General features: G+C 44.2%; 1 protein-coding gene across 2 annotated transcripts in view; it reads right to left on the reverse strand.

Annotated features, from left to right (window-relative positions):
- Positions 1-15,537, reverse strand: part of LOC311132207 (exostosin-1c) — a 112,002-nt gene that overhangs the window by 6,561 nt on the left and 89,904 nt on the right. For both annotated transcript variants that reach the window (XM_084165434.1, XM_084165433.1), the window contains exon 3: positions 1,519-1,612. In XM_084165434.1, coding sequence (XP_084021560.1) covers positions 1,519-1,612 — 94 coding nt within the window. The remainder of the gene's footprint in view (positions 1-1,518; positions 1,613-15,537) is intronic.

Raw genomic sequence — 15,537 nt, forward strand, 5'->3', positions numbered from 1 at the left:
TGGTTTATTGAAGTTGTGTTTGATGTTGCTGTATCCCCTTGTTTACTGACAGCCAGGTTTTTGATGTTGTTCTACTTGTCTTTTTTCAGCTCCCTCCCTCCTTCATTCTTTCTCCCTCTCTCTCTAAGCTGCGGTCTTGGGTGTTGGTTTTATTTCTTTATCTAATTAAATCACAGGAGAGCAGCCAGAACCAGCTTCAGACTGAGATCAGATGACTCCGACTGAGATTCCCCCTCTGGCGGTTTGAAGCTCCTCTAGTTGCCTCACCAGCGACCGGCCCTCACTCAGGCAGCCATGCAGACAACACTAAGATATGCTAGGCTACGCTCCAGGTAACAGGGTCAAGCCAGACGTTGAGGCCTCCAGAGCTGACGTGAAGCCTGGGGCTCGCCTGAGCCATTTCCCCAGAGATGAGGTGCTTTGAGGCGGACTGACTAAGAAGTTTTACCCTGACTGGATCCCAGTGCAGCTCAGCATGTGGGGATATGTGTGTTGTTGTTTTTTGGTAGTTTTCATTGGGAGATGAAGAGAGGAGCATCAGGGGTAGTGTGTGTGTGTGTGTGTGTGTGTGTGTGTGTATGTGTGTGTACTCAGCCATTTGTCCGTGTGTGTGTGTGCCCCCGCAGGAGTGTATGTACCGAGAGTTGGAACGCTGGCAGTAAGTTTCCTACCACACTGGTAATTGCCCATTCTTTCGTGGGCTTGGGCTGGCATGGAGAGTAAAAGGAGATCTTACAAATCTCAGACTGGCCTGAATGGAAAAGCAAAGGAGACAGAGGAAGAAAGGGAAGAGAAACAGAGGGAGAAGGAGGGAGAGAGTGGGGGAGTGAGTGCGGAGGAGTGAGTTAGCTGTGTGAGAGTGAGCTTCCCTGCCAAGCCCTGCGTTCAGTGGATTTGCCCATTAAGCTCAGATCAGCAGTGTGGCAGGCTGGCACCCCTATGGAAGCTTCCGGACCATTGAGAGACTCCGAGAGAGAGATAGCCAGGGAATACAAGAGTCTGGGAGGTTCATTGGTAGGTAAAACCATGAACACAGCTCCATCACCAAAACATCAACATGGGTGGTAAATCCATACAGTCCATCTAAGATCATTATTTAATGTACTACATGGTTTATTGAAGCTAAATTTGATGAAAGGTAAACCCTTTCAACGTTATATTTACCAAAGATCCACCCCCTTCTTTCTTTTTTTCTTGTAGCAAATCAGCCAACACCACCATTGTATACGATAGTTGGGCAGAGTGTGGCTATGATACGAATAGTGTAACTGATAACACAATCCACGTCAATCCATAATCTTGATAGTTCAGAGTTGTATTCGTACTCGTAGCCTGGTCCCAGGAGTTGGTCATAGGAGTTGGCAAGACATCACAAACAGGTCACATATCTGGAACCAGGCTAGTGTATTGGAAGCAGTATTTGGCATTCTTCTAGGACCATGCTAGTGTATTGGGAGCAGTATTTGGCATTCTTCTAAGACCATGTTAGTTTATTGTGATCAGTATTTGGCATCCTACCTGTAGAGACTCTAGGAAGCGAAAGGAGCCCAGGCGACGACCCCGAGGAACCAGGCAGAAGGTGGAGTTGTGGAGCAGCTCCTGGTAATCAAACCTGAGAGGAGAGAGATAGAGGAATGGAGAGTTGGTGTTGGAGTACAGTCAGTCACACTGAAAGACATTCTAGCAAATCCAACTGTAACATAACAGTACCCATATTCTGTACACATTCCTCTCAGGACTTGACTTGAGGCGGTTGGTAGACTGTTGGTAGAAAACCATGCTAGAAAGGATCCGACACAAGTGGCAATATTGTCAACTAAGATGACCTGGTACATGAACTATTTATCTGTTGTTTTTTTCATTATTTAAATGTAAAAGTAAGGGTAAATGGTTTCTGTTAAGGTTAGTGGTTTGTGGTTATAATTGAGTTGGTGGTCAAAAGGTGCCATATTTTGTCCTCTCTGGTATAGGCAGATGGGGGTGATAGCATGGAATGGAATTGATGGCTTTTAATCAAATCAAATCCAACTTTATTTGACATGCATTATGAAGATCTGAAAACATTTGACACATTACAATGGGTTGCTTCATTCCAGCAACATATTTGCTTTCAATGTATGTTTATGCTTGTGGTCATTCTGGCATCTGATTGGATATCATTCCTACAGTGGTTTGGGTGTGAAAGGCCATGATTGGTTCAGGCACCAGCATCCCCTCTATTTGACGGTTGAGGTGAGTGTGGTTTTGTGTTGTTAGGAAATGGTATGGGGCCAGTTTTGTTGTTATGTTCGTAATAGAGATGGTTAAGGCTGTGGGTAGAGAGAACTGATCATAAATGAGTTGTTAAGGGTTTAAATGAACTGTTCAGGTTGTGATGGGCGTGGACAGAGCTGACCTGAAATCAGTGCATATCTGAGCAATAGAAAGTCCCCCAGAGCTACTAAAAGAGCCCTATGTTCCCAACCAACTGTGGAAATCTGCCAATGTGTGGAGAGCATTCTGGTGCAAAATGGGTACCATGCATCACCCAGTTGTGTCCTTCACAGTTCTGAGCTAGATAGTTCAGGTGACTTCCCCGCTAGGGCCGGGATGATACCAGTATCGTGATACTCGTTAGTATTGTGGTAACGAAACACTAAGCAGTTTTTAACTTCTTTAGGAAAACAGCCCTAATGTTGGAAACAAACATCATTATGTTGTCATCCAGAGTCACATTTATTAATTTTCCAAGCTATAACAGACACAATATTTTACATAGAGCAGATTTGTAAAGGACCAAAGAGTTTGGTCTGCTTCGTGTTTTCATTTTTGCCACGGAGAAAATATTGCAATACTGGTATCGTCCCGGCCCTACTCCCTACTCCCCGCACCCCCAACCCCCTAAATGTAAAACATTTTGAAACCCATCCAAAACTACCTCATAAATGCAAGCCATTATCAAGCCAGTGGAACCGTTTAGCGGCCCATCGTGTTTCTCACTCCTCTAAGTACCGTCAACAGACAGACAGCAAATAAACAAGTTTCTTATGAAAGAATTCCTATAGCCTCGTCTCTCCTCTGCACTGCTGGCAACCATGTTGTTTACCTACCCAAGGGGCGTCAGCGTAAAATATGGCCGCCATTAATCTAGCCTGTCTCTGTCTCGACTGTCCCGACCAATATTTATTTATCCCTCTGTGAGTGATGAGTTACAGGCTCAGGGTTTTAAAATGTGAAAATTGCTGATGTTGGCATTGATTGGGATCTTGGTGTGAGTTTCTCGGTGAGCTGTTGAATGAGTGTCACTGTCAGGGTTGTGGTGCACACACACACACACACACACACACGCGCATATGAAAATATGCACACACACAAACACTTACAGTAATACACACATTCACATACTGTAGGCAAAAATCCACCAGCTATTCAATAGAGACCCACACACACAGGCACACACACACACACAGGCACACACACACACATATGCAAGCACACATACATACTGAAGATTGCACCCTCCCACACAAAATGCACACACACATCCACATAATGTACACAAACACACACACACACGAGAATTAGGGTAGTGAAAGGGTGCATTGTTTTCCATTTGCCACTGCTATACTGCGATGTTGTGCTGTTTTCCACCTGTTGACGGAGCATAGCCAGTTCTGCTGAAACTGCAGTCTGTGTGTGTTTCTGTCTTTGTGTGTGCTTGTGTACATGCTTATATCACCTCAAATCTGAGGCCGTGTCCGATAGTTAGTGGATACGAGCCAATGTGTGTTATTTATCATGTGAGTGTGTATAAGGTGTGTTTGGATGTACCTATCCATTAGAGAGAGACAGAGAGAGAGCTCTCCCCAGCATGTGGTGGGAGTGGAGTGAGCCTGTTGCTAGCGACCTACTTTCTCCCACTCTGGGTCATGCTGATTTGTTTTGTTGCTGTTTTTTTAATGAGGGAATTTACTTAAAGCAAGGGAACAAATAAATAATTTAACAGCAGTTTGTTTCCAAGAACAAATTAAGTCTCTCTCTCTTTCTCTGAGTGTGTGGACATGTTCACTTACAGGGGATGTACAGTACTGTGATTTAATATGTATTAATTATTGTGTGAAATATGCATTAATTAATTTATCTGTCAGTATGTATGTATGTATGTATGTATGTATGTATGTATGTATGTAGGAGAGAGTGGGGTAAGATGAGCCTTTTTGTACATTCAGCATTAATCCATCAAGGGAATTATAGCATTATTTATAACAAAGATATCTACATATAGACTGAGTGTACATAACATTAAGAACACCTTCCTAATATTGTTGACTCCAATGCTTTCCACAGTTGTGTCAAGTTGGCTGGATGTCCTTTGGGTGGTGGAACATTCTTGATATATGGGAAACTGTTGAGCTGAAAAACCCAGCACCGTTGCAGTTCTTGACACAAACCAGTGCGTCTGGCACCTACTACCATTCCCCGATCAAAGGCACTTAAATCTTGTCTTGCCCATTCACCCTCTGAATGGCGCACACATACAATCCATGTCTCAATTGTCTCAAGGCTACACTGATTGAAGTGGATTTAACAAGTGACATCAATAAAGGATCATAGCTTTCACCTGGATTCACCTGATCAGTCTATGTTGTGGAAAGAGCAGGAGTTCATAATTTTTTGTACACTCAGTGTATTTCAGGATGTTGTGTATCCCTGGAAATAATCAGAATTAATGTAAACATTACAGTTTTTAAAACATAGCTTGTCCAAAAAAAGTGGTCTCTTGGCACAACTTACCCCGGGTATTAGGTAAGTTGAGCCGCGGGACAGGGTAAGTAAGCATCCTACAAATTTCTGTACTGAATGAAATGTTACCACTACCTTTTTTAGACCATGTCTATCTTTATTTCCCAAACACAATTCAACACAATCGCTTTTTTGTCTTTTAATAATTTTAAGCGTCTTTCAACACAGGCTAAAATGGATACTTCCCCAAAGTCAGATGAACTCGTGGACACCATTTTTATGTTGCTGCGTCCAGTATGAAGGAAGTTTAGCATGCTAGAGGTTACCATAGGCATTCAGTCATTGCGCTAACGCTAGTTAGCAATTTCCTTAACCGCACGCAAAGACATATAAATGGGGAAGTAGATAAAGAGCTTAATTGCCAAAATCCCAAAATATCCCTTTAACACCTAACAAACACTAAGCACTTTTTTTTGTTGACACTTTTAACATAGGCCAGGCCCTGTTGTTACCTCATATCACAGCGATAATGCCTTGCATTACGCCTGGGAAGAAAACACTTTCATTTGCTCAACTTGCCATTGGCTCAACCATTGGCTCAACTTACACCAAGGCAAAACGTTTGACTATATTAGCTCATACAGCTACAAGGATGCACTTTCATGCTAGGTTAAGGACAGTGGTCATCAACCTTTTCTGAGTCGAGATCAATTTGTCAAAATGCAAGCAGAGATCTACCGCTCAGATTTTTTAAAAACATGACTTTAGAAACGTAACATTAACCAATTAGAAACAGTTCTGAAGCAATGAGGTTTGTGCAGTAGGCCTAGGCTATAGGCCCAATACATTTTCACTGCATATTGGCTATATGCTTGAATTGCCTAGCCAATGTTGTTCTTCTCAGACCATTTTGAAATGATGCTGTATTTTAAAATGTTAAGTATATGATCACAATGGTAATAGATAATTTGTTGTATTACTTGTGAGGCACAGCTGAGTGAACATAATTCGCTTTTTTTTACTGGACTGATGGCCTGCATCTGATGGTCAGTCAGAGGGGAGGGAGCAGTGGTAAGGCTGTCTCTCACCTGACTCACTCTCCCTCCCTCCGCTGAGAGAAGGGGACACAGTCTTCCTGCTGATGGTGAAACTCAAGTCGCACTGCATTATTTCTCCCTCATGCACCAATTCATGTTGTTACTCCTATGACCAGAGAAAGTGAAATATTCCTTGATATTAAAAAAGACACAAGCCGCTAATAACAACGCTATCTTAACGGAACACTTTCCTATACTCATTCATTGCAGCTGTAGTGCTGGTTGTAGCGTGAGTAGAAGTAGGGAGAACAAGCATTTTATGGCTTCTTTTTACAGTCTATGGAAACTGTGCAGACACGGTGATCTGAGCTATCTGATTGGCCAGCGGCAGGCCTATACGTACACTTGATCTACTCTCTGGGCCTGCCGGGTAGCTAGGTGGAGTTCTACCTTCAGACATATTAAATGGTTCAAGATTTTGCTTTCCTGGCGCTAGGGCTGCTGAATCAAGTGCACCTACCGCCAACGATGCGAAACGAATACAAAAAATAGGAACGTAAGGCTTTATCGTTGGATTTTTTACAGAAATGTGTGATCGACTAGGAATGCCTTGGAGAACGACCAGTCGATCATGATCGACCGGTTGGTGACCACTGGTTTAGGACCTCATATAGAAGCTTATAGGGACCTAAACTGATGTATCGAACATTCTTAAAAACGGTCTACTTTGCTTCAGATACAAGCGTCATGAAACCTCTAACACAATACCATGTGGTTTCTTCCTTCACACACTCCATTAAATGATGACCTCTGCCAAAATATTTTTGGTTAAATTATTAATTTTGTGTGTGGTTTCCTAGAAACAAGGGTGGCTCAACTTATCCCTTTGGCTCAAGTTACCCCACTCTCCCCTAATGTATGCATGCATATGCACTTGAATGTATGAAAGGGTAGTTTGTCTGATTGTAGGATTATTTTCAGTGAGCCCTCATTGAAATGTGCTCTGATCAGTGTGAGGGTGTGGGTTATTTGTAGAGCGCCCTACAACCTTTATTAAACCGCTATGTGTGGATCAATGCATTTATTTTTTAATAAAAAAGTAAAATAAAACAACAACAACAAAAAAGTGTTGAGAAAAAAAGAGCAGAAATAAAATAAAATAACAGTAGGTAGGCTATATACAGGGGGGTACCGGTGCAGAGTCAATGTGCGGGGGCACCGGTTAGTTGAGGTAGTTGAGGTAATATGTACATGTGGGTAGAGTTAAAGTGACTATGCATAAATAATTAACAGAGTAGCAGCAGCGTAAATAGATGGGGTGGGGGTGGGGGGGCAGTGCAAATAGTCCGGGTAGCCATGATTAGCTGTTCAGGAGTCTTATGGCTTGGGGGTAGATGCTGTTGAGAAGCCTTTTGGACATGGCGCTCCAATATCGCTTGCCATGCGGTGGCAGAGAGAACAGTCTGAATAGGGTGGCTGGAGTCTTTGACAATTTTGAGGGCCTTCCTCTGACACCGCCTGGTATAGAGGTCCTGGATGGCAGGAAGCTTGGCCCCAGTGATGTACTGGGCCGTACGCACTACCCTCTCTAGTGCCTTGTGGTCGGAGGCCGAGCAGTTGCCATACCAGGCGGTGATCCAACCAGTCAGGATGCTCTCGATGGTGCAGCTGTAGAACTTTTTGAGGATCTGAGGACCCATGCCAAATCTTTTCAGTCTCCTGAGGCGGAATAGGCTTTGTCGTGCCCTCTTCACGACTGTCTTGGTGTGTTTCGACCATGAGAGTTAGTTGGTGATGTGGACACCAAGGAACTTGAAGCTCTCAACCTGTTCCACTACAGCCCCTTCGATGAGAATGGGAGCGTGCTCAGTCCTCTTTTTTTTCCTGTAGTCCACAATCATCTCCTTTGTCTTGGTCACGTTGAGGGAGAGGTTGTTATCCTGGCACCACACAGCCAGGTCTCTGACCTCCTCCCTATAGGCTGTCTCATCGTTGTCGGTGATCAGGCCTACCACTGTTGTGTCGTTGGCAAACTTAATGATGGTGTTGGAGTTGTGCCTGGCCATGCAGTCATGGGTGAACAGGGAGTACAGGAGGGGACTGAGCACACACCCCTGAGGGGCCCCCATGTTGAGGATCAGCGTGGCAGATGTGTTGTTACCTACGCTTACCACCTGGGGGCGGCCCGTCAGGAAGTCCAGGATCCAGTTGCAGAGGGAGGTGTTTAGTCCCAGGATCCTTAGCTTAGTGATGAGCTTTGAGGGCACTATGGTGTTGAACGCTGAGCTGTAGTCAATGAATAGCATTCTCACGTAGGTGTTCCTCTTGTCCAGGTGGGAAAGGGCAGTGTGGAGTGCAATAGAGATTGCATCATCTGTGGATCTGTTGGGGCGGTATGCAAATTAGAGTGGGTCTAGGGTTTCTGGGATAATGGTGTTGATGTGAGCCATGACCAGCCTTTCAAAGCACTTCATAGCTACAGACGTCAGTGCTACGGGTCGGTAGTCATTTAGGCAGGTTATCTTAGTGTCCTTGGGCACGGGGACTCAAATCAAATCAAATCAAATCAAATCAAATTTTATTGGTCACATGCGCCGAATACAACAGGTGCAGACATTACAGTGAAATGCTTACTTACAGCCCTTAACCAACAGTGCATTTATTTTAAACAAAAAAGTAAGAATAAAACAACAACAAAAAAGTGTTGAGAAAAAAAGAGCAGAAGTAAAATAAAGTGACAGTAGGGAGGCTATATATACAGTAAAATAAAGTGACAGTAGGGAGGCTATACATACAGGGGGGTACCGTTGCATAGTCAATGTGCGGGGGCACCGGCTAGTTGAGGTAGTTGAGGTAATATGTACATGTGGGTAGAGTTAAAGTGACTATGCATAAATACTTAACAGAGTAGCAGCAGCGCAAAAAGGATGGGGTGGGGGGGCAGTGCAAATAGTCCGGGTAGCCATGATTAGCTGTTCAGGAGTCTTATGGCTTGGGGGTAGAAGCTGTTGAGAAGTCTTTTGGACCTAGACTTGGCACTCCGGTACCGCTTGCCGTGCGGTAGCAGAGAGAACAGTCTATGACTAGGGTGGCTGGAGTCTTTGACAATTTTGAGGGCCTTCCTCTGACACCGCCTGACTATGGTGGTCTGCTTGAAATATGTTGATTTACAGACTCAGTCAGGAACATGTTGAAAATGTCAGTGAAGACACTTGCAAGTTGGTCAGCACATGCTCGGAGTACACGTCCTGGTAATCCGTCTGGCCCTGCGGCCTTGTGAATGTTGACCTGCTTAAAAGTCTTACTCACATTGGCTACGGAGAGCGTGATCACATAGTCATCCGGAACAGCTGGTGCTCTCATGCATGCTTCAGTGTTGCTTGCCTCGAAGCGAGCATAGAAGTGGTTTAGCTCATCTGGTAGGCTTGTATCACTGGGCAGCTCGCGGCTTTGCTTCCCTTTGTAGTCTGTAATAGTTTTCAAGCCCTGCCACATCCGACGAGCGTCAGAGCCGGTGTAGTACGATTCAATCTTAGTCCTGTATTGACTCTTTGCCTGTTTTATGGTTCGTCGGAGGGCATAGCGGGATTTCTTATAAGCGTCCTGATTAGAGTCCCGCTGGCCTGGTACTCAGGGCTCTATTGTCCCTCAAACCACTCTGACATCAATGCAAATGCAATCAAAAATCACATCAAACACTTATCATCAAAACAGTATCATGCTTTTAAAACTCACATTACAATTTGAAGAAAGAAGTTCAACAGGAGGTTGAAACTGAGTGTGAAACATGGTCTTTGTGGATGTTGTGGATGTTGCCTAACACAACGAAATGGACAGCGTTTTCTAAGGTGATGATTAATTCAAAACACCTATACCTATATAGAGCTTATGCATAAAATAAAACAATTAATTGTGCCATTATACAATACATAGCCTACAGCATATTACCCATGGCAAGATGTCTTTGGTACATAATTGGTCTAGCATCCAAAATTAAACAAATTTGAGTAATCGTGTTTGAGTGTGGACTGTATTATTATGCATACCTGGATGGACTGGTTAACTTATGCTACGCTCACAAATTTCTATCCACAAGTCTGGGAGAGAACGTATAGCCCTAGGCGATGCTGTTGGTTCATTGATTGTACAGGGCAGCTTACAGTTAGCCTACATTTATAGTGAATTTGTATTTGATTTAGAATAGCAAATTGGGAATGTTTTTATTTTCATAATTAATTGGGTGACACATTACCTTTAGCTATACAGAATATCTCACCACCATGCATTTCCATCTCCTCTTCTCTCTTCTCTATTCCTTTCTCGAGCGCGCAGAGGGGCTGTCAATAGTTTAGTGAAATATGTTTCGTTGCGAAAACATGTTACTATCGATGTTCCTGAACAGATTTCACTTGGTTTCCCAAATTAATCACTGGGTAGCTGCAGGAACCGGGTTGGAGAGCCCATGGCATACAGAGTTTGGACGGAATATCACCTGTCGTGCAGCGAGAGCATGCTCCTCAAACATTGGTTTATGCATGTAGTAAGTGTTCTTATATTTTGTATCATATTAAGCACAGCTGGGTTATAAAACCAAAGTAGCCTACCTGGCATAATTGAAAAACGGACTGGCGGGGGAAGTGTGTGGCCTCCATTCGCTATTCGAGTGCATACAGATGACATGTATTTTTCCCCCTACCCCTGTTTCTGCCCATTTGATAATGGGCCATTCTAAAGTCGAAACAATTTTGCATATTAGTAAAGAAAAATATTAAATTGAGAATAGCCTGATGGGTGAAAATATGATCACTTGATGAGAGAACAGCTGTGTAGCCTGAAGCAAGGAACAGAGCGCAAGCTTTTATTGCAACTTTCTCAAATCATCAATAGCCTATAATAGTCACATCATGCACCCCATACAGTGGGGAAAAAAAGTATTTAGTCAGCCACCAATTGTGCAAGTTCTCCCACTTAAAAAGATGATAGAGGCCTGTAAGTTTCATCATAGGTACACGTCAACTATGACAGACAAATTGAGAATTTTCTTTCCAGAAAATCACATTGTAGGATTTTTAATGAATTTATTTACAAATTATGGTGGAAAATAAGTATTTGGTCACCTACAAACAAGCAAGATTTCTGTCTCTCACAGACCTGTAACTTCTTCTTTAAGAGGCTCCTCTGTCCTCCACTCGTTACCTGTATTAATGGCACCTGTTTGAACTTGTTATCAGTATAAAAGACACCTGTCCACAACCTCAAACAGTCACATCCAAACTCCACTATGGCCAAGACCAAAGAGCTGTCAAAGGACACCAGAAACAAATTTGTAGACCTGCACCAGGCTGGGAAGACTGAATCTGCAATAGGTAAGCAGCTTGGTTTGAAGAAATCAACTGTGGGAGCAATTATTAGGAAATGGAAGACATACAAGACCACTGATAATCTCCCTTGATCTGGGGCTCCACGCAAGATCTCACCCCGTGGGGTCAAAATGATCACAAGAACGGTGAGCAAAAATCCCAGAACCACACGGGGGACCTAGTGAATGACCTGCAGAGAGCTGGGACCAAAGTAACAAAGCCTACCATCAGTAACACACTATGCCGCCAGGGACTCAAATCCTGCAGTGCAAGACGTGTCCCCCTGCTTAAGCCAGTACATGTCCAGGCCCGTCTGAAGTTTGCTAGAGTGCATTTGGATGATCCAGAAGAGGATTGGGAGAATGTCATATGGTCAGATGAAACCAAAATATAACTTTTTGGTAAAAACTCAACTCGTCGTGTTTGGAGGACAAAGAATGCTGAGTTGCATCCAAAGAACACCATACCTACTGTGAAGCATGGGGGTGGAAACATCATGCTTTGGGGCTGTTTTTCTGCAAAGGGACCAGGACGACTGATCCGTGTAGAGGAAAGAATGAATGAGGCCATGTATTGTGAGATTTTGAGTGAAAACCTCCTTCCATCAGCAAGGGCATTGAAGATGAAACGTGGCTGGGTCTTTCAGCATGACAATGATCCCAAACACACCGCCCGGGCAACGAAGGAGTGGCTTCGTAAGAAGCATTTCAAGGTCCTGGAGTGGCCTAGCCAGTCTCCAGATCTCAACCCCATAGAAAATCTTTGGAGGGAGTTGAAAGTCCGTGTTGCCCAGCGACAGCCCCAAAACATCACTGCTCTAGAGGAGATCTGCATGGAGGAATGGGCCAAAATACCAGCAACAGTGTGTGAAAACCTTGTGAAGACTTACAGAAAACGTTTGACCTGTGTCATTGCCAACAAAGGGTATATAACAAAGTATTGAGAAACTTTTGTTATTGACCAAATACTTATTTTCCACCATAAATTGCAAATAAATTCATTAAAAATCCTACAATGTGATTTTCTGGATTGTTTAGTTGACGTGTACCTATGATGAAAATTACAAGCCTCTCTCATCTTTTTAAGTGGGAGAACTTGCACAATTGGTGGCTGACTAAATACTTTTTTTCCCCACTGTATATATTTGATTTCTAAGACATTCTAAGGTTTGTATCATTCACAACTAAAGTTGCCAAATAACTCTAAATCTAGCGTATAGGACCTGTTTCAAATGATCACTCTTACACTCAACATAGCCACTTCATATGCGCACTCGCTCCTGAATGAAGGCCTGGAGATGCTAAAGGGTTTATGTTAATTATAGGTAAATTACCGTGAGATCGGCAGACTTTTGCATGACAATAACCAGCTGACAAAATGTAATGACTGCCATAACCCTACTCACATGCACACAAATACACACACTATCTAAAAACAAATGATATTATTTTTTTCTAGTAAACAGACAGAGACACACACCAGACAGACTACACAAATGCACACACAGCACGCACACGGTACACAGACAGTACACACACACACACAGCAAGGCAGCGTCTGCCAGCATGCTGAGGCCCAGGGCTCAATGTGGTACGGCTATCATCAAAATTATGTTTACAAAGTCCTTCCTCCCTACCCAATCCCTCCATCCTACTCCCTTCCTCTCTTCCCTTCTCTGTGGTCACAGTCCCCATATGAAACATTAATAAGGTAATGAAGAAGAATGAACGGGAAAGTATTGAGCTGGACCGGTTGATTGACAGCGGCTGCTGGTCAGTTGATCCCACACCTAATTTCTCACGAGCAGTGTGCAAAGGTCAGTTGTCAATGACGTGTGTGTGTCTGACAGGCAGTATGGATTAGCTGTCAGGCTAAATAGTCAATAATGTGCATGCTCTGTTCACCTCAGCGAACACAAAACAGACTGAAGTGCTAACCCTGAGACACACACATGCGCACACACACACTTCCTCTCCACATCACTGTCATACAGTACTTCTACACCATCATACAGTTAATAATCCTAACACATACAATAGCCATAACACTGTCCCTGCCACACTGCCAGCATGTATTTGTAATGATACAGTCTAAGAAGTACTACTCATACTCCAACCATGCACTGTCTGTTCAGCCTACATACAGTGGGGAGAACAAGTATTTGATACACTGCCGATTTTGCAGGTTTTCCTACATACAAAGCATGTACACTTCAACTGTGAGAGACGGAATCTAAAACAAAAATCCAGAAAATCACATTGTATGATTTTTAAATAATGAATTTGGATTTTATTGCATGACATAAGTATTTGATCAGCTACCAACCAGTAAGAATTCCGGCTCTCACAGACCTGTTAGTTTTTCTTTAAGAAGTCCTCCTGTTCTCCACTCATTACCTGTATTAACTGCACCTGTTTGAACTCTTTACCTGTATAAAAGACACCTGTCCACACACTCAAACAAACAGACTCCAACCTCTCCACAATGGCCAAGACCAGAGAGCTGTGTAAGGACATCAGGGATAAAATTGTAGACCTACACAAGGCTGGGATGGGCTACAAGACAATAGGCAAGCAGCTTGGTGAGAAGGCAACAACTGTTGGCGCAATTATTAGAAAATGGAAGAAGTTCAAGATGACGGTCAATCACACTCGGTCTGGGGCTCCATGCAAGATCTCACCTCGTGGGGCATCAATGATCTTGAGGAAGGTGAGGGATCAGCCCAGAACTACACGGCAGGACCTGGTCAATGACCTGAAGAGAGCTGGGACCACTGTCTCAAAGAAAACCATTAGTAACACACTACGCCTTCATGGATTAAAATCCTGCAGCGCACGCAAGGTCCCCCTGCTCAAGCCAGCGCATGTCCAGGCCCGTCTGAAGTTTGCCAATGACCATCTGGATGATCCAGAGGAGGAATGGGAGAAGGTCATGTGGTCTGATGAGACAAAAATATAGCTTTTTGGTCTAAACTCCACTCGCCGTGTTTAGAGGAAGAAGAAGGATGAGTACAACCCCAAGAACACCATCCCAACCGTGAAGCATGGAGGTGGAAACATCATTCTTTGGGGACAGGACGACTGCACCGTATTGAGGGGAGGATGGATGGGGCCATGTATCGCGAGATCTTGTTGCTGCAGTGTGTGCAAACCTGGTCAAGAACTACAGGAAACTTATGATCTCTGTAATTGTAAACAACGGTTTCTGTACCTAATATTAAGTTCTACTTTTCTGATGTATCGAATACTTATGTCATGCAATTAAAATGCAAATGAATTACTTAAAAATCATACAATGTGATTTTCTGGATTTTTGTTTTAGATTCCGTCTCTCACAGTTGATGTGTACCTATGAGAAAAATTACAGACCTCTACATGCTTTGTAAGTAGGAAAACCTGAAAAATCGGCAGTGTATCAAATACTTGTTCTCCCCACTGTATATCACTACAGCCCACAGTGCTGCTTCTATTCATTTTCCATACTGCAGTAGACTGGGCATTTCTGCAGACAGAGAGAGACAGAGAGAGACAAAGAGAGAGACAGAGATGGGGAGAAAGACAGGGAGAGAGAGACCGAGGCAGAGATAGAAAGGGAGAGAGACAGGGAGAAAGAGAGACAGAGGCAGAGAGAGACAGGGAGAGAGACAGGGAGAAAGAGAGACCGAGGCAGAGAGAGACAGGGAGAGACAGGGAGAAAGAGAGACCGAGGCAGAAAGAGACGGGGAGAGAGACAGGGAGAAAGAGAGTCCGAGGCAGAGAGAGACAGGGAGAGAGACAGGGAGAAAGAGAGACCGAGGCAGAGAGAGACAGGGAGAGAGACAGGGAGAAAGAGAGCCTGAGGCAGAGAGAGACCGAGGCAGAAAGAGACAGGGAGAGAGACAGGGAGAGAGAGAGACCGAGGCAGAGAGAGAAAGGGAGAGAGAGAGACCGAGGCAGAGAGAGACAGGGAGAGAGAGAGACCGAGGCAGAAAGATGGGGAGAGAGACAGGGAGAAAGAGAGATCGAGGCAGAGAGAGACAGGGAGAGAGACAGGGAGAAAGAGAGACTGAGGCAGAAAGAGACGGGGAGAGATACAGGGAGAGAGAGACCGAGGCAGAGAGAGACAGGAGAGAGAGAGGCCGAGGCAGAAAGAGATGGGGAGAGAGACAGGGAGAAAGAGAGACCGAGGCAGAGAGAGACCGAGGCAGAAAGAGAGACGGGGAGAGAGACAGGGAGAGACACAGAGGCAGAGAGAGATAGGGAGAGAGAGAGACCGAGGCAGAGAGAGATAGGGAGAGAGAGAGACCGAGGCAGAGAGAGACAGGAGAGAGAGAGGCAGAGAGAGAGAGAGAGGGAGAGAGAGAGAGAGAGAGAGAGAGAGAGAGAGAGAGAGAGAGAGAGAGAGAGAGAGAGAGAGAGAGAGAGAGAGAGAGAGAGAGA

Source organism: Coregonus lavaretus, assembly GCF_964263955.1.
Source record: "Coregonus lavaretus genome assembly, chromosome: 7".
Classification (NCBI taxonomy): Eukaryota; Metazoa; Chordata; class Actinopteri; order Salmoniformes; family Salmonidae; genus Coregonus; species Coregonus lavaretus.